At 34.5% G+C, this 26,123-nt stretch overlaps 1 protein-coding gene across 3 annotated transcripts in view; it reads right to left on the bottom strand.

Annotated features, from left to right (window-relative positions):
- The window catches only part of LOC150102353 (leukocyte tyrosine kinase receptor-like), a 535,474-nt gene that overhangs the window by 188,277 nt on the left and 321,074 nt on the right, over window positions 1–26,123 (bottom strand). For 2 of the 3 annotated variants that reach the window (XM_090398770.1, XM_090398769.1), the window contains exon 3: window positions 19,372–19,524. In XM_090398770.1, coding sequence (XP_090254896.1) covers window positions 19,372–19,411 — 40 coding nt within the window. In that variant the 5' untranslated portion in view covers window positions 19,412–19,524. Of the gene's footprint in view, window positions 1–19,371; window positions 20,226–26,123 lie in introns of those variants that run through there. The other variant, XM_090398768.1, reaches the window with a different exon arrangement.

Raw genomic sequence — 26,123 nt, forward strand, 5'->3', positions numbered from 1 at the left:
AAGTAGAGTAATGGGTTGCTTCATGGCAAATTAGCATTCTGCATACCAAATATTGGAAGTGGCTTGAAAAAGTGCCATTCAACAGATAATTACTATAATTTGTACTTTATATTTACAACTTCTGCGGGAAGGAATGTCATAAAATCATTTAATATTTCTTAATTATATGATCACATTATATATAAAACGCAGCTTCTCTCAAATTTCATCCAATGCCTCGTAATTGTCATTTCTCCTCTTAGCCTAAATTTTATGATGAGATTAAACAATCACTATCACATAGCGCTCTAATTAATTACTATCGCCCATCTCTAATTCCTCTGATATTGTTATGAAATCCAAGATCCTATTCCCTAGTTTACATACGTATTTTACAACTCAATGCCAATCTTCAAAACTTTACTAAGCATTGTGTCATTTGTTATTTCAATCTTCCAGTCAATAATTCTCACAATAAGATCCTTCATTAGCAACACTTGGCATTTTCTATCTCATTAAGTAACCATGCATGGGATTGCCACTACTTCCTCCATTAAGAAAACTACAGCAGTGCAGCAAAAAAAAAAAACACTTGCTTCTCATTGCCTTTGATGATATCTAGATCTCAATGTAAGACCAGCTCTGTTGTTAGGCTGACTTTCACTGCTAATCTCTCCTGACATAAGCATATCATATTTATAGCCTCCTCCCCAAAAATAGGTGTCATTTTCCGCTGCAAAAATTACCTCTCGTGCGTATAATTTCTAACATTATAAATCCCTGCCTCAGAATACTGTTCTCATACGTGGAGAGAAGCACCAAAACCACCCTAAATACTATCCAAATGAGTGCAATTCGGGTTAACTGATGGCAATCTCACAAATTAACTAAATTTCCTACAGACTTTTTGTTTTTACCTCATGCATCTTCTATAGTTTTATTTTTCATGGATGAGGTTACGATGAATTGACTACCACCATTCTCGCTTTTGCTTTACGGCTGTAAACATACGAGCAGCTCTGATCAAAATCCTTTCACTGTTCAGTTTCAAACATTCCGAAGTAACTTTCTTGTCTTCCTCCTTCATAAGTTCATTCCATTCACCTCTATGTTTCTAAAACAGTCCCTCCATTAAATTTTCTCTAACGATTACAATTCCAATTATTCAAAAAAAAAAAAACATAATATGTTATTTCCTTAAATTAAGGGGATATTGAATCCCACATAGTTTTAAAACCGAATAAGAAACTCAAAGATTGGAATCAGAGAGTTTCTTGCCGAATATAGTAAACTATAAAGTATCGGCGGACACTAGCGTTAGCCAATGCAAGTGATCCTAGTACATAGTACATTACGGGCAACTCGTTGCAAAGGTGGAGGAAGAAGTTCAGATCGCTATTCTTAGGTATTTTCCATAATGTAAAAACACATTTCTTAGGAAATGTATGCTGTTATTACATTATGGAGGGAGGTCACTACCCAGACCGATTTCAGCCTTTTTTGAGGCTTCATCAGTGAGCAGCCTCAAAAAAGGCTGAAACCGGTCTGGGTAGTGACCTCCCTCCATAATGTAATAACAGCATACATTTCCTAAGAAATGTGTTTTTACATTATGGAAAATACCTAAGAATAGCGATCTGAACTTCTTCCTCCACCTTTGCAACGAGTTGCCCGTAATGTACTATGTACTAGGATCACTTGCATTGGCTAACGCTAGTGTCCGCCGATACTTTATAGTTTACTATATTCGGCAAGAAACTCTCTGATTCCAATCTTTGAGTTTCTTATTCGGTTTTAAAACTATGTGGGATTCAATATCCCCTTAATTTAAGTAATGTTTTCATTGCCGAAATGAAGCTTATTAGCTCTTTATACTTTAGTAACTTAATGTTATTTCCATTTTTTTAACAACTTGTGCCCAAATTTTACTACAGTAATGTCGATTTTGTAGCCTTACTGTGCGTGGGATGATATATAAAAAGATAAAGAAACTTCAGTCCTCAGCTATATGCTTATTACGATACTGTCTCTAACCTTCTATCTACAGTAAAATTTAATACATCAAGAGGCTAAACCTTTCCTGATCAATAACTCGCTCTCTGTTTTTTTTTTTTGCTATAAGAACTCTTCTGACAACATCAGGAGTAACTGAATTCTCTTACTAGAAGAATCTTCAGAGACAAAATTTAACGTGCTATATTTCCAAATGTAATCCGAATATTTCTGTACCACTTTTAATTTCAGTAGAAGCGTTACAGAGGACAACACATCATGCAAAATATAAAGTATTAAATTCAGTTATTAACAAACTAGAGCATTCTGAAAGTAAAAGAAGCAAATTTGCAGAATGCTCCTTCCATAAATTTGGCTGGCCAATTTACTGAATTTAATATATGAATCACCAGCAAGGCAAAACTAATGACTGCTTCTTACAAGCTTCATTTTTTAAAGTGATACAATAATAAATTAAAGAAGCGAGAGGTTCAAACACATCCGAGCATTGTTTAGAACACATACATACTGAGTTTTCGTTACATTATACCTTGACGTAAGAAAGGTTCTGAATGAATGAAAGATCCTGAAAGGTTTGACGAAAGACAGAATATCTTAAGCTTGTTTATATCCATTAAGAACTTGTTCTACATCTCCATTCAGAGCTTGTCTTACGTATCCAGTCAGTAAAGCCCTCGAGGCCTTGTAATTAGGAAAAATTACTTCTTTATTCTTCTATGTCAAGGTTCGTTTCAGCATTACAATTATGATGTATTTGCAATTTGCTACAATAAGCCCTGAACTTCAACTTCCAGTTTACTAAACCTTCAAGGTCTCTAAACTGTTCAGTTTCTTTTAGCATAATCCTACCAATATAATATGACCTTGGATAGCCTCATTACACCAAAGTGCATAATTTTACTAACATTGTACTGATAGTCATTTTCATATGCCCACAGTCACATCCTGTTCATGTTATTCTGCAAGTACTGCATATCAGCTGCATTCCTGATTAACATGCCTATCTTCGCTTCAGCAAACATCTCTATGTAACCTGCCAAATCCTTCCCAATGTCATCAAGAATGAATTCATAAAGAATGAATAACAATGGACTAAGAGCTGATCCAAGTATTACAGTATTGGTCACCTTAAACCTTGCAGATTCACATTCACCATACACCCACTTTTTGATACCATTCATCCAGCCATCCTTTTATCGAAGCTAATAATTTATAATCTAATCCCATATCCTCCAACCTATGTCCTTCCATTAGTAAACTCATGCTGTTCATTGAAAAGTACAGATTCTCTCCTAAAACACATTTCTGTATGTGATCTTTTTTCGAAAATCATAAATAAAGGTAGATAGATATATTAGTTTCGCACCACCATTGTGCAATGGGATAATACATTCTTGCCACTCCTGAGGAGTCTTCCCTGTGATGAGAATAAATAATATAGCCTCGTCAAAGGAAGAGCCAATTCAGCTGAACACGCTTTTAGCATCAGTGCTGATATTCCATCAGTCCCTGATGGCGATTTCATATTCAGTTTATGTAACTATACAAGAGGCGTAGTAACTCCTCTTCAGGCATCTAAATTTCTTCCTTCAATTTAGAGGTAGCTTTGTCCTGCATGTTGCATACAAATAAACCAGGATGCATACACCAGGATGATAGCTTTATGGCTTTTAGAAAAAATAGGCACTCATTAGTTGAACAATCTCTTATACATCTGCCATACGCATACCGTCCACACTGACGAGAGTTATTCCTTCACATTCATTCTTTCTTTTACTTGCAACATTTAGCTAGCAGATTCAGTTTATTTTCATACTCAGACTCAGCTTTCAGTGAAACAGTTGTAACTCTTCAAGTCTGCTTCTTATAATTTTGCTAACTGATATTAGCCTTACACACGGTATACCTTCCACATAATCTTTTTCTTAAGAATCACTTGCATTGCACATTCATTTCACTCCGACCCTGTTTATTATTCGAACTCCAGGAACACATTCCGATGTTGCATCATGCCATGGGATCGAACCTAGTATTCTTCTAAGTGAGTCATAATTTACTACTTTGAATTTCAGCATAGGACTTTTTCTAAATGGAATACCCATACATTTAGCCACCTTCCAGGTCACTACAATAGCATCGCTGTCACCACCTGGAGGCAGATCAGTCACGTCTTTTACTAAACTCCTGACACTATACTCGGGTCTAATACTCTTTGACCTGGTGTCCCTTGTGTCACATGCTGTTGTAGGTCGTCTCTCAAAAGCTCAATCAATTCAGCTTCGTTCTTCTCAGGAGATTTCACCGCTCCCCAATCAATGTTCGGATAATTAGAGTTACCCATGATCAATACTCGACAAAGTATAAAAAATTCTACTCGCTACAAGTAACCCCCTCCCACTCATTTTAATGACATGTCGCAATAAGTCAATAAACAGGAATTCCATAAAGTAATTAGTGGTGTGGGCCATTGTATGACGAACAGTTCTATTGTGGGAGAACATCTCTCACAGACTTCCAATTCTATCTATACTTTGCTGATGACACTACACTCCATTCCTCCTTTTCATTCCACAAACCTTGTAATGTTCAAGTATTAGAATCCTCAAGATCTACCAAGACCAGTGACCTGAACTCAGATCTCCTAACTATATCCCAGAAGGGAAAGGACAGCCTTGTGTTTTTCAATGCCACTAAAACTCAGTCCTGTCTGCTCTCTCGCAAAAAAAGAGCGCGCATCCCTCCCCCTCACCTTCAGTTATACTGAGATGTTTAAACGCGATCAGATCTCCCTTCTTGGACTGCCATGCACCTCCGATCTTTCCTGGCACAACCATATTTCAACTACAGCTTCTGCAACTGCCAAAACACTCGGTGTATAATTTCGCGCAAGACACTACTTCCCACCTCCATAAATATATTCACACCTATACAAATCACAAATACGTCCAACCGTGTTCCCATATTTGAGATGGTGCACCAAAATCCTCTCTAAGAATGCTCGATTCTATTTAGAAGAGGGCAATCTGGCTAATTAATGATCCTCTCACATATCCACTTCAATCCCGCCCTCACAGACGTTAAGTTTCTGCCTTGTGCCTTTTCTACAGTCATGGGCAGTGTTCAGTTCTGCTCACTGAATTGGCCACTATTATTCCTCCACTCTCCTCCAGAATCTTTAGAACAAGAGTCACTACTAACCAATACCATCTTACAGTTCATCTTGAAACTCACCGAATCAACTTTACTGCCTCATCTTTCATTCCATATACTTCTGTCCTTTGGAACAGTCTCGCCCATTCTACCTTCCTCAAAGATTACAACCCTCAGCTGTTCAAAAATACATTATAGCACAGATATATGCTATAGGTCTTGTGGCCTTTCGTGTGGATCAGATATATAAAAACATTCCAAGACGAAGTCAATAAATAATTGTATTTTTTTACTAGATTATCCCTTTATAACACGCATATTCTTCTGTGTTTTCTGAAGAAGGTTAAGAAAAATATTTTATTCTGGTTCCTTTTCTTGAAACCATAATTTTGATTTTTACAGTTAATATTCCATATTAAATTTTCATATAAGATTTAAATAAAAATATTTCTTGTTTAATACAACAGATACTCGCCAGCTAGCAAAATCTACTCGCTACGAGCGAGTGGTCAAGCTTATTTTTCTAACCCGGCCTATGATGATTACTCGTTTCTTACCTATCATGTTTATTTGGCGACGTATTTCATCGTCGCCAGCAACCGATCTACCAGGTCAATAACAACATCCCACCATGAATTTGATCTTATTACAATCCACTTCACACCGTCCTGCCCATTAGTAGGCCTATGGCCTCTTGCTACCTCAAGCTATCTCTTGGCTAGTCTTACGTCAGTTTCCTTTCTCTTAGGATATATGGAAGAACTTGTCGAGGTATCTTACTCATGTCTATTCTGTTTACATGCTCTAACCATTTTTGTATATACTGCTGGATAAATTGTATTATATTTAGCTTTTTCATTATATGTTTGTTTTTCATCCTGTTCAGTAATAAGTATCCTTCAGTTTTCTCATAAATTTCATTTCAATTGATATGAGCAATTTGTCATCTTGTTTTGTAATGGTCCATGCTTCACTCTCCCATTGGTAAGTATTTCTTATGTTAGTCTGTTGTATGATTTAATTCTGGTATGTCTCAGAAATAAAAAGTTCATTAATTATTCTATATTCTCTTCTGTACTTTTGAATTTTATTATTAATATCGATTTCTTCTTTGTAAGTCAGACTATAGCCAAATTAATAATTGAAGCTTACTTGCTCAAGTATTACATTTAAAATAGATATTTTTACTAAGAACTGGTTCCTTTTCTTGAAACCATAATTGCGATTTTTACAGTTAATATTTCCATATTAAATTTTCATATAACATTTAAATAATGTACGGAATATTGCAACTCAGCAATTCATCTTCATTATTGACCAAGAGTACTTGGTCATCCATACAATGGTGTGTCAAGACGGCTATATCACTTCGTAAGGATATTTCCATGAAGTGTCAGTCTCCAGTGTCTAACAATGACATTGATATATATATATATGTGTGTGTGTGTGTGTGTGTGTGTGTGTGTGTGTGTGTGAAGAAAGTATTTTACCTTGGATATAATAAAAATAAAAATTGCTTGGTATTTTTAACATATATATATATATTAAAAAGTAATGGTGATTTTAAAGGGCAGCTTTGTCAGACGCACCGATCTATTGGCTTCCAATTTGATATTTCAACTCCTAATTGACTTCTATGAGGTTATATCTATAAAGATCGCAACTATTATTTGGTTTGGGATTTCATTCAGCAAGTGTTTCTGAAAGTTGATTTTTGTGAAAGCTTAGGAAAGACCAACAAATTAAATAAAAGGAAAAAACTGAAGATCTGGGATGATACAATCAAAGAAATAACCAAAAACAAAAAAGAAGCCTATCACAAATGGTTAAGCAATTAAAGATTAGAGGATGAAATAGTATATAAAAGAATAAGAGCCATAGCTAAAAGAGAAGTCAGAAAAAGACATAGAGAATCATAGAACAAATTTGTTTCTAATTTAGAACATGATTTATATAAACTAAGACCCAATGTATATAAGATTTTGAAACACTTAAATGCAGATACCAAAGAAAATATAAAATTAAACACCAAATTGAAATTAGAAGAATTTCTAAATTACTACACAGAATTGTGGACAGACAAATATTTAAAAAAAAAACTGACAAACAATTAACCAAAATGAAAAGGAAATAACTAAAGAAGAATTAGAAATCAGCCTGAAAGAAACAAGAAACGGAAAATCACCTGGAGAAGATAACCTAGGTTCAGAACTATATAAATACGCAGGAACAAGATTCAAAGAAAGACTCTTATTATTTTTAAATAAAATTTATTCAACTGGTATCCCCCCATTAGAATGGAAAAAAGCAATTGTGACTCCTATCTTTAAAAAAGGTAACAGAGATGACCCTAAAAACTATAGAGGTATCAGTATACTAAATTCCTGTTACAAAATATATAGCAGAAACTTAAATAGCAAACTAATGAAATATTCCAAAAACTTTATTTTAGAAGTAATGAATGGATTTAGAAAAGGACGATCATGTACAGACCCGGCCTTTTGCCTAAAATTAATAATAGAGAAAAGAAGAGAATCCAATTTAGAAACATATATTGCATTTATTGATTTTGAAAAACATTTGACAAAGTTAAAAGAAACATATTATTTAACATATTAAAAGAAAGACAAATACCAAATAACATCCTAAAAGCTATCACAAGTATATATGAAAATAATCAAATACAAATAAGATTAAATCACGAGCTATTATATACGAGAGAGATAAACCAACGGGTCCGACAAGGATGTCCCCTCTCAGCAACTCTTTTTAATATCCACTTAAATGAAATAATAATAAAATGTAATAAAAATTTACATCAAGGAATTAAACTTTCTCCTGCAGTAAACTTAAACACTCTCCTCTTTACCGACGACCAAATAATAATTACAAATTCTGAAGATAATTTAGAGAAAGCTATTTTAGATTTAAATGAGATATCCAAAGATTATGGTATGATAATATCAACAGAAAAATCAAAAACTATGGCCTTTAAAGGACAAGATCCAGAAAGAACTAAAATAGTAATAGATAACAAGATCATAGAAGAGATGAATTCATTTAACTACCCTAGGATGTATGATCACATATGAAAATGAAAAAGATATAAACGTAAAAATCACAAAATATTTAAAAATAACAGATGTAATTAACTCTATATTTAAACCAAACCTAGTTCAAAAACAAACCAGGCTAAAAGTATACAATACATTAGCCCTACCAGTCTTAATGTATGGAAGCGAAATCTGGACAATAAAACAAAAAGACAAACAAAGATTAACAACAGCAGAAATGAAGTTTATGAGAAAAACTGCAAAGTATACTCTATTTGATCACAAAAGAAATGAAGAAATTATGAAAGAATTAAACCAAGAACCAGTAATAGAAAAAAATAAAAGATATAAACATAAATGGATGGAACACGTTCAAAGAATGAAAACAGAAAGATTACCAAAACAAGCCTTAAAGTACAAGCCATTAGGAAAAAGAAACCCAGGACGTCCTCTTAAACGATTCAACGATGACTTCTAAGGCCGGAACAGGCCATGCTATCCCTAATTCCTTGATACGCATGATGATGATGATGATGATGATGATTTTTGTTCACAGAGTCGAAGGCTTTCCTATAATCTATGAATGCTAAATGTGGTGGTTTATTGAATTCATTATGCTTTCAAATCATAATTTAAAAGTACCCGTCTGCACAAGATCTGTCCTTTCGGAATTACTGTCTGTTTTTTTATGTTTGCATGTATATTGTAACCACTATTGAGAAGACGTATTCACAGTCTTGACGCTCATCCGTTTTAGAAACTGAATATGGCCTCCTGTCTGGATTCTCGTGTTACTCTCCATCACATATTCTATTCAAGCAATATGTTAGTCTTGATTTAAGAGTTTCATCAGCACGTTTGAACAGTTCCATGTTAATGTCATGTTCGCCAGGTGATTTGCTGTTTTGGAAGTTTTTTAATATATCTTTCTGTCTATTCCTGTGCAGAAAGATAGTTCTGCTAGTTAATTTGGGTTGGGATATTTTACATTCTTTTGTAGTATATGACCATAAATTCTGAAAATACTGTAGCCATGTAGTTTTATCGATATATGTATATATATATATATATATATATATATATAGCCCCCCCAGTTGCTGAAAGCATACCTCCGAACGTTCTAGAAGGTATGCTATGCTGCATCATTAACATTGCTTCTCGTACATCAGTGAGTGTTCAGAGCAGAGTATTCAAACACCATACCTCCTATCTACGTAACCATACTCATATTCTATGGGATTCAAATCCGAAGAATTCGGCAGCCATGGTAATATTTGGGAGTCGCTATTATGTTCAGCGAACTGCTCACGAAATTCGAGCAACATGGTACGGTACATTATCCTGTTGAAATGTGCCCTACCATGAAACACGCATGCCTGCTCAATCTTTGAAGACAGTCAGTCACCATAAAGGAGTGTATCTGACCAGCCACTGTGATAGGTACTTTGCAATAACAATCATAAGATGGTTTGCGGTTATTAGAGCTCCACTAGATTCCCAGATATCATGCATAGATATGACATGATATCTGGGAATCTAGTGCCGCTTCATCCTCTTGGTAGATTATGACATCACAGAAATTCCTCTCTCTCTCTCTCTCTCTCTCTCTCTCCAGACTAGATGTAAGCAAGTACCTTAACTGGGCGCATACTTCAGGATCCATAAAGAAGAGGTACGTTGGTTTGTGGGTAAACATCGCCAGTCGTAGTCTGATTAAATTGCGAAATTCACTGTTCCATAACTTTGTCTATGAACTTGCACCAGACGGAACTTTGTGGGAACAATGGGCATCCACCATTGACCCGATGACTGCTGACATGTACAATATTCTTCCACTCCTGGAACACGTCAACTTCGGCACTTCACGAACAGTCTAGATTTTAACCCTAGAATCATACCTTTCTGAAAGTCCGTCATATTACCTCCCTTGAGTATGTTGATTAGCAACTTCGAATGAGCAATATCTCTCACAACTCTCTTGTATCATACGTGCTGGCTTTCACCGTGATAAGAGTACCGTGAAATGGCCGATTGTCAAATAAGGAAGAAGATCAAAATATGCACTCATTTTCGTATCCATTAGATGCATTAAATACTTGCTAAATCTTCTTCCTTTTTCTCACATTTCTTTCCTTACATTTCTTTCCACGTTACCCAGATCTTGAAACATTCATCAAACAATATTCAGAATCGACATAAAAAGAGATGCTGCCGATGCTCAGAAATGTAAAAGTACTCACAGATGTACCTGCCAATATAGACACATAAAACACATAAAAGCAGGTCCCACTTTACTTCAAACTTCTTTGCGGTTGTTGTTGTTATTATTGAACCTCTGTCGAAGCCTCTAATGCGATGATATCAATATATTACGTCTATTAACTGTGTGCATTCTTCTAGCAAGTTTGGCTGTTTTGTGGATGAAACACTCTAGCTTCTGGAAGGGAAATCCTACTTCCAGTTATGAGAGACTGGCTACCTCATCTTCAGCTGAAAAGTCAATCTAGGAAGCGAAGATTCTTTAATCCTAGATTAACACTTCGTATTAACACTATCAGAGATCACGTTTTGTAATCTCTGATAGTTTTTCTATCAGAAATGACAATGCTAAAGTTATTTGCAAATTCAACTTTAAATAAATTAGATTACAAAAGTTTGTAAAGCTACAGTACATTCGTATTATTTTAGCTGGTGAGATAAGGATTAGGTAATATGGAAAATCTGCTCTAGAGATCAAACATGGAACTTTTTCAAGCCACTTCAGGCTTCCAATAAGCAGAGTAATGATTTCATACCGATCGATGAAATTCATCTATTACCTAAAGATATTCACGGACATCATATGGCTATGGCTGCGATTCGAACCCACAGCTTGTTGTTTTAGAAAATAGGTACTCTATTCACTAGTCAACCAGTGTAAAGTATTTATTAATAATCATTATTATAAAAAATAGGACAAACTGAAATGCCCAATGAATAAATGCAACACGCACAAAAAATGTAAATATAAATGTGAGAATATGATAAAGATATGTAAAAGGAAATTATTCACAAAATTACGTCATTTCCATCAATATACCCGCAAAAGGCTCTTAATATTACATCTAGAGATGCTACAATGCCGGTCAGGAGATTGCTTCCTGCCCAAACCTTCCGTTTTGGGGAAAAAGCTTTCTGCTACATTCCGCATGAAATATAATTACACTAACCTGAGTTCCTTAGGGTGTAATTCAAAATAACCCATTCAGCACTGCATTGAAAAACACGCATTTTGAAACTGTGTGACATTTCTTATACCCATACAGAAAAACACGCCTAAAAGATGTATAGAAAGGTACCATATTCGTAAGCACATAATCTTCGATCTTAAAATTAGTATAAACTGTAAAACCGCTGATCACTGAAAGCCTTCCACCGAAATGAAAACTTCACAAATTATTGCGATTATCAATGCTCAAAACCTAAATATGTATATTTACTGTATACATGAAGATTATGTTGTTAAGTGGTGATTTCTACTTCACGAATTTCTTTCAAAACTTAAAACGTCGATCTGATTATTTTGAATTAACCGCTTTTTTTAAAGGCTTGGAATCTCTTGTTTTTCATAACACTTAAGAGATAATTGCAAAGTAGAACTCGTTTTCGAGTATTGTATGTAATTTTCTTAATAATTTATGGTTGCTACAGAACGCATTTTTATTTATAGCCAATGAACCAAATATATTACAGCTTCTTATTTTACCATTCTCACCAGCCTGAGAACTATACGATCGTTTAAATTTATATTCTTAAAGTTGTTGTCAAGAAAAAGTACATCAGAACCTTTTAGAAACTATTCCGTATGCGTTCTTAGAGAGACTTTAGACGAAGACATTCGGACTACTTCGTTATTACTGTCCAAATATTTTATTTCTTTCTTTATATCGCATAAATTCTCTTAAAAGTTAAAAGTGCCAAAAACATTTGACCAAAGCATATTTAGCCAAATGTTTCTCGTACAAATATTTTGTCAAAACAAACCAAAAATATCGAACCAAAAGTATCTAATATGTTGTCGGAATGTTTTTGGTAATGTTAACATGAATACCTACATGTATTACATATTAATTGTTATGTATACTAACATGACAGTTATTATGATTTTTGCTGTTTATTTAAATAAATAAACAGCAAAATTTGGGTTGGAAAGACCTGTATTCGAATCCTCTCTTGAATACCAGGACTCTTTATAAAAGCACTTAAACTGGAGATGAGTTGGCCGGTTTCATACGAGACTGGCGGTTATTCATCCCGCAATACTGGCCAGAAAACACACGGGATTTTTTTAAGAATTCCACACATAAAAGACCTAAAGTACGTTTACAGAGTATGATACGTTTTTTTATTCTTTTTACATAATCCAGAAATCCTTCTCTATAAGCCAAACTCGGAACATTTTAAGCTATTTCATGATATTCATCTTCCATCTAAAGACAATCAAAAACATCCATGTCCACATGGTATTCGAACCAGTAGACGAGCTAGTTGTTTGGTGAGTAGTTCCGCCATCAACAAATATCTGGTTACATCATGGACTTTGATATTCTACCATAAAAGTCCATTATGAAACTAGATTCCTTATGGAAACACATAAAGAAAATAAGAAACACTACCACATCTTCCAAGCATGAACAGTCTTAGTGGGCAATGCTTTTCTTCATTATATGAACTAATATTATTTAATACCTAATCAATGTTAATTCAGTATATTAGTATAATTATCTTGATAAGATTTTAGGTTTGATTATTAGTGACTGTGTCATATCTATGTGTAGAAAAATTCAATTTGAAAATTCAATATCTATGTGAGACATACATAAATAGTATGTCTCATTAAAAGACAAAATATTAGTGTTATCTATCATGGATATTCAAACTTGCAATGCAATCCAATTGTTTATTTTCTCTTCGACTAAATAATGGTAGATTTATGTGATTATTACATTAATATAATTTCCATAGAACACAAAATGAAATTTTGCTGCATATCCCAGATAATGCGGTACTGTAAAGTCGGTTAGTACTCAGTTTTAACAGTTTCTACTGTACATCCATAGATGAAAGCTTTCATTTAGGAAATAGACCGTGCACTAGCTAACACAGTTTAGGTAGTCTACTTGCAAATAGAGTAATCTGCATGCAGAGTCCTAGATTAGCGATGCACAGAGAATACATGACTATTTTATTAGGAATAGATGCTGTTAATTGTCTAGAAAAAGAAGGAGAGAAGATATATGCAGAGTTTTGTAATAAAATATTTTATAATGACAATGCCTTATGTAAAATAATCCGTAAAAAAAGATAGGCTTTGAATTAGATCGATGTATTTTCCCAACAACTGTTAAGAATCTTAAGGGTTTGCTTAACTATTTAATATTTCTCTCAGGATACTTTATGGGGAAAAATGTTTATAATGAATCTTTATACAGCTTATTAATATAAAACCTTTATTAAATAATGGTAATTTATTTACGTAAGCGTCTCGGTGAAGCGGTTTTAAGGAAGTAAAACTTTATGTTGAAAACAGATGGTTCTAATACCGATAAAGAAACGAGATCCAACACGACTAATATTTGCTAAATGTTTTTAGTCGAGTGTAAGTCACGTGAACAGAAGTAGAAGGTTCTTAGAAACTCTGGCATTACCTCCTTACCTCAATATGCTAACTCATGCAGCCAGGGCTATTTGTTCTAGTTACGCAATTCCTACCACAGAACTCAACTCTCTTCCCCACACTTTTTGGCCAATGTCTGTAGATCCTACAAAATATAAAATATTACGTGCTCCCCTTGCAAGGGGAGCACGTAACATTTCAAATTTCAGACTAGCGAACTAGATCCGGTCATCAAAGGACCAACTCTATCCTCTGTTATATCGCGGAGTGCATGAAGTGCCATATGATTTCAAATTGGAGCACTGTGGATAGACATGAAAGTATGTTAGCATGTTCATTGGAGAACACGAGAAATGCATTCTCCCATAACTGTGGCAAATCAGAACTGGCAAAACAGGCGTTGGACATGGCATCACATAGAATTAGAAACAAGTCATAGCTACTATTTTTAGAATTGGTAAAAACTATGAGATACTCTCCTATCCAGAATAAATATAGCTACACTAATCTTCCAAAAGATTGGGAGGCAGTCATCTTAAAAGCAAATCTGTTTACATCGCATCAGAGGACATCAAATATGAACTATTGAGTGTATTTTGTGCATTGTCGCTTGCTTATTGTAACAAGTAGTTGTGCTCTGTAGATGATGGTTTGAAATCAAATATAAGCTAGCTAAGAAAACCCCTTTGTACTATTTATCGTTTTGATGAAGTGTAATAGTGGCAAAAACAGAGATGAATAATGGCCAACACGAAATCCTGTCCACAAGGTTTTCTCTCTTATTTTTCCCTTTCCATTCTGTTTAATGTGTCTGTCCTTGTTCAGTCCCTCTCTCTCATCTCTGTGTATTTGATTCCTCATTTCCTACCTTCTATGCTTTCCCTTCTATTTTTTATTCTATTTCTGTTGTCGTTGTCTATATCATTTTGCGTCTCGTTCTAGTTGTCCCCTTGTCTCAGAATAAAAAAACACACACTCGCACTGAATTTCCTCTTTCTCTCTCTCTCTCTCTCATGCACATACCTTTCCTTAGTGATTTTATCTCGGACTCTGTGACTTACTTTTCTCTTTCTACATGCCATATTCTGTCTTCACATTCCCTCTTTCTACTGTATCACACACAAACACACACGCATTGCAATATTTCAACTGCTAATTTTATCTCTGACTAGCTTTCTTTCTGCTCTTCTATTTCTCATATTCTGTCTTCACATTTTCTCTCGTAAGAAAAAACGAAGTATCGAAAATTTCACAACTTATTTTTCGCGCTCCCAGCCAAATTCTCGCTCGGTAGAAATGCTTTGATAAATTAAAAAGATAATAAAAGAAAATAAACTCACGTTAAGAAAACACAGATGCGTGTAATTTAGAACAGTGATAGGAAACAAATAAATAGTTCAGAGAAACTTGATGTTGGTTATCAACAGAGATAAACAATTCTGATATAGAGTTTCTAGCAATCAGAAAATATATGATATTTAGATTGCATATTGGTAATTTATTGAATCTTGAAGAATTAGGTAGCATGGCCTTGAAAGTTAAATGGACTATGACTAGTATTTTATGTGATATGCTTGATTTTCCCTGAAATTAAGAAGGAATTTGGAATAGAAAATATTCCAAAGCAATAAAGAGTTTGAAAATATATTTTAAAAAGAAAATATTAAGATAACGACATTTATATCAAAGAAATGAGACGCTAAATGAACACCCACGCATACAGTTTGCGCAAGACTAAGCTACTTGTATATAGAGACTAATGACTTGATATTAATTGCCTTATCCCATAACGCAAAACATACATCTTTTGGGTGTGTGTAATGCTAAGCATTATGGAGGGCCACTACCCAGACCGGTTTGTTTCAGCCTTTATTGAGCTACATTATACTGCGGCGCGATCCCTCAGATCACTCAATCACTGAGTGACCCGAAGGTTCATCTAACTCATTACGCAACGATTCCATTCGGTAACAGACTCACCTTACCACCCAGCAGAACCGCTCTCACTGAGTGACCCCAAAGGACAGGATCACCACCAAACTCCTTACTCCCGACTTGGATGACTCTAGGACAGGAAACTCAGCGGTGGCTCCACTCAATGATCAGCCACCGAGCAAAACCTCTCTACTTCCTGGCTGGTTGGTTAGGTTTCCAAAAACTCGGTTGGTCTCTCAGATCGCCCAACAATCAGCGACCTGAAGGATTATCTAACTCAGCTTTGGCTATGCTCGGTGACAGGCTCATCCTAGCATTGAGCAGAACACTCATAGTTCAGAATATACACTGAGCTATGGATGCGGTTAGGCAAAAGGAAATTGACAGTTCACATGATGCAAGAGGGAGGTGTTGTTTTGAATTACAATCCAATCAACTAAATTTATGACGCGAGTATACTGCCTTTCTGCTAACTGCGTGTATTCTGGCTTATTTTCCTCTTCTTCGAGATGAAAAACCAGAGTTTCAGGGAAGAAAAAACTCTGCTACTGGTGTATGAAAAGTTCAGATTGGTAGATCGAAACTGTGTTCTTCCCAACATAGTGTTGTGTTACAAGTACATCCTCATTTTTTTTGTGTGCGATTTAGAAACCTCTACTGTATTACTCTACTCTTTACTCTACTTACTTATGTATGCTGACAATAAGTAACATCAATGGCAAGCGGAGTGGATGAAAGTCTAGATTATTTTTCAGAAAGGAACTGCAAATGGTATTACAATAACCAAGGCTTCAAAGAGTCAAAATAGGATAAACAGTTTTTTTCGCAAAGCGAAATAAAATTAAGAAAGAGAATACTTTTCTAGAAAAATTGAATTATGATGAATACTTTAGTAAATAAAAAAAAACTATTAGCAACCAACGGAGAAGACTGAGAGGATTAGCATCTCCACTCTCAAACCAAGAAGCTGTGTATTATAAACACTGTGTCACGGATGTTTGTGAAAAGTTTAGCGATTGTTGGAAGTGAATGGCAGATGAATTATCATTGCGCGGAGTGTGAAAACATCATCTGTCTTCTAGGGGGAAAAAAAGATCATGCTTGGTGTCTTAGAGTGTTAACTTATGGTAACTATCATGAATGAAGTATATTTATGTCACAAATATCCTAAATTATTATTTCAGGACTGAAATGTACATTTAGCCTCTCCTGGTAAAAACACATCACACACATTGCTTCTTCAGCCTCCATAAAATTTGGTTTCCTTTTTGGTTCAAGATATTACTTCTCATATGTAGAATTGCTAATTCTGTGCAAATCTTAAATCCTCCCAATTTTGATAGTGCATGGAAACTTCCCTAAAATAATATTTAGGGGAAGTTTTATTCCTATGCTTTCCTCACAGAGTGTAAAAAATGAGACTAATCACTGCTGACATCAAACTACAAAGCCAGAAAACCGATTTATCTTCTTGACAAAATAATATTGTTTTCTGTTTTATCCCATCTATCTGTATTCTGTGGCAAACCTTCCTTATTATGAAGTGTTCCTCAAACAGCGCAACCACTAATCACTATATTCCTTATCTCTTCGTATCGTTTGTTCCCCGCATGGAACTGTGCTATCGATTCTACAACCTATCGTGCGTGAGACTGGATATGATCGAAAATATAATTTAAGGGTTTCTTGAAATTGGTAACACAGTTTGGGAAGAATAACACAACAGCCAGCTCGGTTGACCTAATGGTTAACGTATACGCTTTTCGACCAACAAGTTGTCAGTTGGAATTCAGCCATGTGCACCGATTCGTGTGAATGCCTTCTTTAGAATGGAAGATGGATTTCATCAGCAGGTGTGAGACTATCGCACTGTTTACTGGCAGCCTGAAGTGGCTTGAAAAAGTTCCATGTCTGGTCTCTAAAGTGGGATTCCGGATTAAGTAAAAAATAAATAAAAGAAAATAGAAAAAATAATCTTATTCCACCTATCAGACTAATGTACTATAGGTTAATAACCTTTCGTGGAGTGGAGAAACATAAAACAAATAATAATAAACACAAAACAAATAATAACGCTAAATGTTCTTGAGATATGCATACTCTCAAGAGAGGGCGTAGTTTTCGCGTGAACAAAAACAATAAAAAAGAATAAATTACAACCTACTACTGAACAGCGCACAACACTACACAAAACAACACAGAATGCTGTTGCAGACATTTCATATCAGACCCGAAGATGGACTGTGTTTACTCAGTAAACACAGAAACAAAAGAATTACTTAAGTCTCTAATTTTCTACGATATGGACATTTATTTCCCCACATAAATATTTATGTATATATTTAATCTTATTTTAAGACCAATATTAAAATGGTCTTAAAATAAAATACTAAATTGGGTATTTAAATACATGAATAATTAATGTCACTTAGCATTTCACTGAGACGACTGAATTTGTTTCACCTATATTACCGAGTATATTTCTCTCTTATAAAAGATAATGATAATGAAGTGCTCTTCATAAATCACTGCTTAAAAACAATGAAGGCATATCACATTTATTTTATATGCTATCCATATTTCGGAATGGTTTCAAAGTTAGATAAATCTTATATTGTAGTCATCTTTATTTCAGAAGAGCAAGTCAAAAAAAACATTTTTGTTTAGAATTAAGTTTGCTTTTAACTGTCTAAATTATAAGTACAACATAGAAACACATGAAAGAAAGAAAAAACGCTCCATACTGTAAATCCAGGCTTTAATGAGAACAGCAAATAAGAAGAGGCAAGGATTTCAGGTTTAATTTAGGTTTCAGGTTATTTTTGTTTTGTTTTTTTTTTTCATTTGAAATCACTTGAATGCTTATACAAGTCAGTAATCCAGATACAAGCGGTTTTTTTTTTTTTTGGAAAGCTTGGATTGCACAATACTCAACACTTCAGTGTTCCTGTAAGCAAATTAGAAGTGGTGACACTTCCATTTTTACTTAGGATGGCAATTATTAACATCTGTGTTTTAACATTTTATTACTTTAATTATATAATTTTAAACAAATGACTAAAATTTTACATATGAAATAAAAAATACTAGCAGCTACATAATTTATTCTTTCATACCATCCTTTATTTTTAATATTCGCAATTCATAGCTTGTTTCTGAGAGTTATAAATTTTTTTGCAGTCCTCACATTTTTTATGTAGTAGATGATTTCAGAGCTCAGCTGCACTTGGAATTGCGTAACTATTTTTCTGTGATTTAGAGTTAATTATCTCATTAAAAGGAGTACCTAAGAATCCTATAAACACATATTTTTATAGACATGCTGTTTTTGATTTCAGTAATCCTGTTCAAAGTATTCAATAAATCAATGTACTCACAATACACTAACTATACTTCTTCTAATGTACATTATAATTTCTTTTTTCAGCTATTCTAACAGGAAGGTAAAAGTACAAAACTTTGAGTAAATTTATACCTTTAACCAAGAGCCACTAAGCCTATCAATATGTCAAAATATAAAGAGGCGGAAGAAACATCAACTCATAACAAAATACGATTGCGAATTATTATTCGATTTCTACTTACCTTCAGATTTGTTATTTGCATCTTTATATGGAAATATCATTTCATCCTTATTGGTCTGGAAGAGTTCAGAAATATTGTGAGCTGATACAACTGTCAATCCGTCCGATTCCTTCCATTTCCACGCACATGGACTTTCAAAGTCACAGTCAAGGCCTGTGGAAAATCCAAAGATACATAATATGAAGAAAAGAAGACTCACCCCTTTACAGATGGACACAGACATGACAATACAATACAGGACACTACTACACGAGCCTTTCCGCTCTACTCTTCTGAATCCTCCGCATCCTGATGATATCAGATAGAAACCATAGCAACGAGATGACACGAAGCTTGGCCGATACGTATAGCAAGTGGCGGAATGTTAGTACTTTTCGTCTGATTACAAAGAATGCAGATGTTAAAGGAAAGGGGAAAAGGGTAAAACAATCGGCAATATCTTAACTTCAGTAAGAGGAAGAAGAAGTTCTTAAGATTAAAACGAATGAACAATAGAAGATGGTTGAAAAGGCTGAACGTGGCATTTACTTGATCGACAACAGCGCCCCTCTAGTGGTAGTTTTCGTGATATAAACCTCGTTTCTAAAATCCCGTGTGAGCATCCGCCCTTCTCCTACCTTCCCCCCTTAGAAACTTGACGGACGCTTCGGTGACACGCACATTACTCCACACCGTATGAAAACTGCTAAGAAACGGACGAAGAATCTCCGAGCTGATACATCAGCTGACGATGCAGGTCTTGTTGGCACAGGCAGATGCTCCGTTACAGCACGGAGGAAGCCAGCTGCGAGTACACGCCCACAGGTTACGAGGAAAAGCGAGGCTGACGGAAGAAGATGCGGCGAACAGCTCGTAGCCGTCCTACCCGAGGGATCCCACGTTGGAGGGATGCCCGAAAAGGTTCATGGACATTTGTATATGTGTCAGAGAGCAAAATGGGATCTTCCATGTATTTTGTGTTCATCCGCTTACTTCGGTGGTAATTTACCTCCTTTACTGTTTATCGAACATTCTGAAATCATCGTAGACTATTACTATACAAAGCAGAGAACGCCCTCTGGGAACATTTCACCGAACTTCGATTTATCATTACCATGTTTCGTATGATGATTCAGTAAAGGAGTTAATTTAAAAATACATTATTTCCTAATAATGAAAATATCGAATCATACGTTTGAATCAGTTAGAATGAGATTAATTTTAGCAATGTTTGTGGTTGTGAGTAACATTATTACTTAAAATGTAGTGAGGGCTTGTGTGATGGTATCGGAGCTCATATCACTCAGTCCTCCCCCCTCCACATTCCGTCTATACTTGGCTGACTGTTGAGCTCTCGGCTGATATATGATCTTACCACATCTATTGCTAGCACACAATCTAAAGACGAAAAGAGAGTGCAGGCATCGATCGATACAACGACATCCCGCACTAAGCTTCGACCGATTCTAATCACAACTCGACATTCAGCCTTGGAGGTTTTTTGTTACATTAGGAAAGTCAGTAGCTACAAATGTTAGCACGTAATATTTATAGGAGAATTTTCTGGTTCCAACTGAATATTATACAACTGGTTACAGCTTTCTTAAAAGTCTTCTAACAACAGACAGTAAAAATTAAATCCACAAACACATTGTAATTGAATTGAATACGTTTTGACTGAGAACTTATCTCGTGGCTGGCGCGCTTTGTAAAGTTATGCAAGATCATAGATACATGTTTCTCCAGAAATTGAAAACGGATGAAAAGAAATATTCTGATGAAATAGAAGAGTCTAATTTCCCCCCTTACGGAAATGTGGACTGTCCACTATATGACGTAATCAACTAAAAAAAAAAAAAAACTGAATTACGCAATATGAACGGAGAATTTCTATACGTCGTATTGCTGCGATGCTGTATTTTAACTGTAAAGTTTCCAGCTCGTTTTTATAATATTAGAAATCGTATTTTTAATTGAGATAGCTGGAACTAGCAGCCATTATCTTTCATTATTGTATTCAACACATTTAAAGGGACTTAGGATTTGGTTATGTATCTCAGGTATCATTACACTTCGTGCTAACATTGTAATTGAGATAGATGGCGTGAGACGTAAGACTATAATTACTCGCATGGGAACAACCTACTAAGATTTCGGTAGAAGTTGAGCAAATCTAATCCAGTGAAATCTATTGAAGTGCCGTGTTTTGAAGTTTAAAACAATCTCCTAAAGAAAAATAACAACAGATAAAGAAAAAGAAACTGCTGCTTGTGGGAATTCAAATTTAATTATCTGTTCCAGACTACAGAATACATTGACTTACAGGTATATTAAATCGATATTTTAGAGAGAGAGAGAGAGAGAGAATGGTAACTCTGCTTATTTTATAAGAGATATAAATTCTCATATTTATATATATTATAAAATGAGCAGAATTCATTGTTGTCGGTAATATTTTATGGTAAGAATTTAAAAGCGCTTCTGTTAGAATTATATAAATAATTAATGAAAGACTGAATATATCAAACTGATGTCGTTTCGCTCATTTGCATGAATATTTCTCTCCTGTATTTACACAAACGAAAATATGAAAGCATTTGATTTCATTTTTCATGTGAGTAATTAACTAATTAACCCAAATATTAATTAACCAAAGCCATTCGATTTGGTCTTATTATATCTCCGAACTGACAAATTGTTTACATTGAATATCAGGTAACTTTCCCATCCCTATTTTCATTAATATTCTTTCATATTCAGGGAACTGTTATCGTCTGCAAATAAAATAAGGTTTGCAATAGAATCTCACAATACTTTTATGAAAGATGAGATAAGACACAGGGTTGAATGCTTAATTAACGTCTGTAAGTTTTATTTATTATTAATCAACCCGTACGCTATTGGCTAACTATATTCTTAGACACCATGATCTCGCTTGGATGAAACGATAACAAAGTAAAAAATAAATGTATTAATACGCACTTCACTTTATTGTGTCTGGAAAACAGAGAGACATCCAGAAAACAAATAATTGGATACACAATACCTACTTAACATTTTAAAGGAAGTTTTGCACCATTAAATATTCTAAATATTTAATGATGCAAATTAATTTTGATTAATTCTAAATTCAAAATTGCGTTTTACATATTATGCAATATATTTCATGATAATTACATTGAGGAAGGAACTCTGTGTATGTGTTCTTTGATTTTTCTATACAAACCAAACAAGTCTAGCGTATAGTTATTACGAGTTGACAACAGAATCTTCATCAACCATCGCACATGCGAGGGGCAACGGCATTATCATCTTAGTGTAACCGGTCAAGTCGTCTTTCCATATTGCTCTGGGCGGCACTGATTCTCCTGGGAGCTCTTTGCGATGTTATTGGCCTCAGATCCAACAAACTTGACAATATTTCTAGCAAGGTCTTTGACAGAAACTGTTCCGCCTGTATAATAACCCTTTGAAGTACGTGTTCGGTCTACCAGTTTACAGCAATCGATATATCTGTCGGTCTGGTTAGCGAAGTGTCTCTATTCTTCATTGCACTGGCCTCGGGTTCGAATATCGCTGTGGTATGGATGTTTATGAACGTCTTTAGGTGATTTAGAAAATGTTCGTTGCCAGTTGTGAGATAAACACCCTACTTATTGGAGACCTGAAGTTCTGTATCTGATCTCTGTGAAAGCGTTCCCAAAGTTTCCTCTTACCTTAGATAATAGCTTTCACCCTATTCATATGTGCTGACTAGTATGATATTCATCGCAATAATTTTGTAATAGGAGAAAAATAATAACTATACTTTTTGGATCATTTAAGAATTTATGTGTGGGATTTAAATGAGAAGTATCCTATTCTACCTACACCTCTTCCTTTAGTCTTGAAAATAAAAAAGCTAACATTGTTTCCCCATCTCATATCGTTAATTTATAACAGATGCAGTATAACGCAATAAATGTAATTAATACCGGGAAATATATTTAAAATAAAACATTGCAAAGGGTGTTTGAAAAAAAGAACTCCGGAGTTTGAGTCAATAATATTTAAATATTTATTTATTGCATTAGCAGTGCCTTTTCCCCCTTTTCGATCGAATATGGAATCTAGCTGTTTTACTGTTACTCAGAGCAGTTCGAAGCGGCCCCACTGACAGCTCTACGCATACTAAAAATATATATTCGAGTATAGCCAGAACTCCAGGAACATATCCATATTTTTCGTCCGAAGTCTGAAAGGCAGCACGTTTTCTGTATAAAATTTTACGTAGCCTCAGAAGAAGAGAATTAATGTTAATTAATTGACTTCTCTCTTCTGGAAGGATTTCTCAAAAAATAAAAGTTTAATCTTGATAGTTTAATGTGTGTCCGGTTGTACACAAGTTGCAATTTGGTGCCCAATGTTATTCTCTGAAATAACATTGGGCTAACTTGATAGAAATAACGTCAACAATGTGTTCAGGGTTATCTTAGGAGGTAGAAAGTTTCTTGCTTAGTTATAAAGTAAATTATATTCTTGTTTTCATCCTTTACCTAACGTGAACAAACAAAAAGTTGTGCATGAGGTATCATCACGATTATGCTACTTATATGGAGGCAGATGATTTCATATCAAAGTGCATTAATATCTAAGGTAACCATACGTACCGTTTTGCACCTGTTATCCCGACGTCCTTTCCGGTTAAACATTTGTCCCATTTTTATTTATTTATTTAATTTTTTTTAACGCTATCTTTCCTTCACGACCTTTTCAGGCGCAAAATAACAAACAGTTATTTTTAAAAACATCATGCAGAGCGTTCGGACACGAGCTGCAAGACGCAAATATTTCAGCCTAAAATCTTTGGGCTGAAATACTTATACATTTCAATAACAACAAAAATATAGAATTGAGTGTTCTCTATTTGGTAGAATTTTCTCTGAGCATCCCACCTATCTTAGTTTCTGTAGAGGAGGAGAAAGAGAGAGAATTTTTTCAATTAAAAACATTATGATCTACAGAGAAAAGTAAATTGAAAGTGTGAACACTTTAAAATTCATTAAGATGCAACTTTGAAGAAGACTAAAGGTAATTTTATGAAAAAAAAAATACATTCTTCCGAAAAATACTGTTGACACTGTTTCAGAATTAGATACCCCCAATAATCTGAATAAAGTAAGTGAATATTTACCAATAACAATCACTCTGCTTATTTTATTTTTTATGGTTAGATAATTAATATAATGAAATTTTTATTTCGTTTTAATGTATACGGATATACGTTTTTATTTTCTTTAGAAGGAATTTTCAAAATAATTAATTAATTAATCAATTTCAGCCAATGAGCAATGATGAAAAAAATTCGATGCAACCATAAAAGTGACTTACCTTTTTCATCTATTTCCCCTGAGCGCTCTATACACTTCCGAAGACAACCCCTAAGTCGAAACGGTTCATACACCTTAAAGCACATTTTTATTTCGTTCATTCATTTTTTCATGGAGGTCCCATTATGTTATTACCACAGTATCTGTATTACTCTGATTTTAAAAATGTTCCATAGATTTTTAATCTTTAGCTTTATTTCCTTCAGGTAAAAAAGCCATGTATTTTAATATATTTTATACCATAGTTCGGTTTTAAATTCCTATTGTAAATTATTATCCTTTTATGAGTTCGATTCATCGTATAATGTATTATTCATTTATGAATTCAGGTTATGATTTTATATCTGTCAACGATGTCTCATCAAAATTTATGTTCCAAGAAAATTTTGAAGTTAACAAGGCAAGAACAAGAAGATCTTCCCCAAAGTATGTGTGAATATGCATCATTTATGCCATTTAATAGAACTATTTTATAGGTCCACCAATACAATGATATTAATAATGCTTTATATTCTATTTTGATTTTCATGCGCACTGCTAAGATGGTCGTTTTCAAATAAGAATAATTGTGATTTGTAAGACACTTTCTCATAGAATTCATGAAACCGAAGACAAATAATTTAAGTCTGCCTGTATCAATAATGACAATGCTGGCTTAGCATTCACGGTACACATCTACAGTCGTAATTCTACCCCCACCCCAAAAAAAAAATTCCAATTTTTCTTCCCAGCAGGTATTCCTTTATACAAGTGACTGATAAAAATAATATATAAATGCCATACAGCCTTAGCCAACTCATGTTAACATGGCAATTTATTTAATCTAACTAGGTTACTTTTTTAACATCAGTTGAACAGGATGGATTATCAGTCAAATAAACAGGATGGTGACGATGTCATTTAGATAAAGCTAATTTACCCGAAAGAGTGTTCCACATTCAGTCAGCAATGAAGTTACAATAACCAAAAGAGTTGAGATATTTTAGGTTACTAACGAAATAGCTGAATATGCTGTAAATTATGCATATTTTATTTTTATTTTTATTTTTGTTTATGAGGTCCACATATACGAGAGATGGAAAGAAAAAAGAAAGGAATCTGTTAATGTGTTTCCTGAAGAGTTGGAGATTGTATGCATTGGGGATAACAGTACTGGGAAAACTATTCCATAGGATAAAGGTATATGTGAAGGAAGGGGATGAGAAGTTGGCGTGGTGAGTCTGGATGGTATATGGATCACAAACAGCTTCATGTTTAGAGGCAAGTGGAGGAATAGTGGTGGCCAGTACAGTGTAGAAGCATCAATGAAAATACCTATAGAAAATGCGTAATGCAGGAAATGAACATCTCTGGGAAGTGACTAAAGGTATTCTGTGAGAACAGAACGGAGTCATGTGTTAAGCG

This window comes from Typopeltis vanoorti, chromosome 10 (assembly GCF_054136105.1).
Source record: "Typopeltis vanoorti isolate ZY-2024b chromosome 10, IOZ_Tvanoo_1.0, whole genome shotgun sequence".
In the NCBI taxonomy this organism is placed as follows: Eukaryota; Metazoa; Arthropoda; class Arachnida; order Uropygi; family Thelyphonidae; genus Typopeltis; species Typopeltis vanoorti.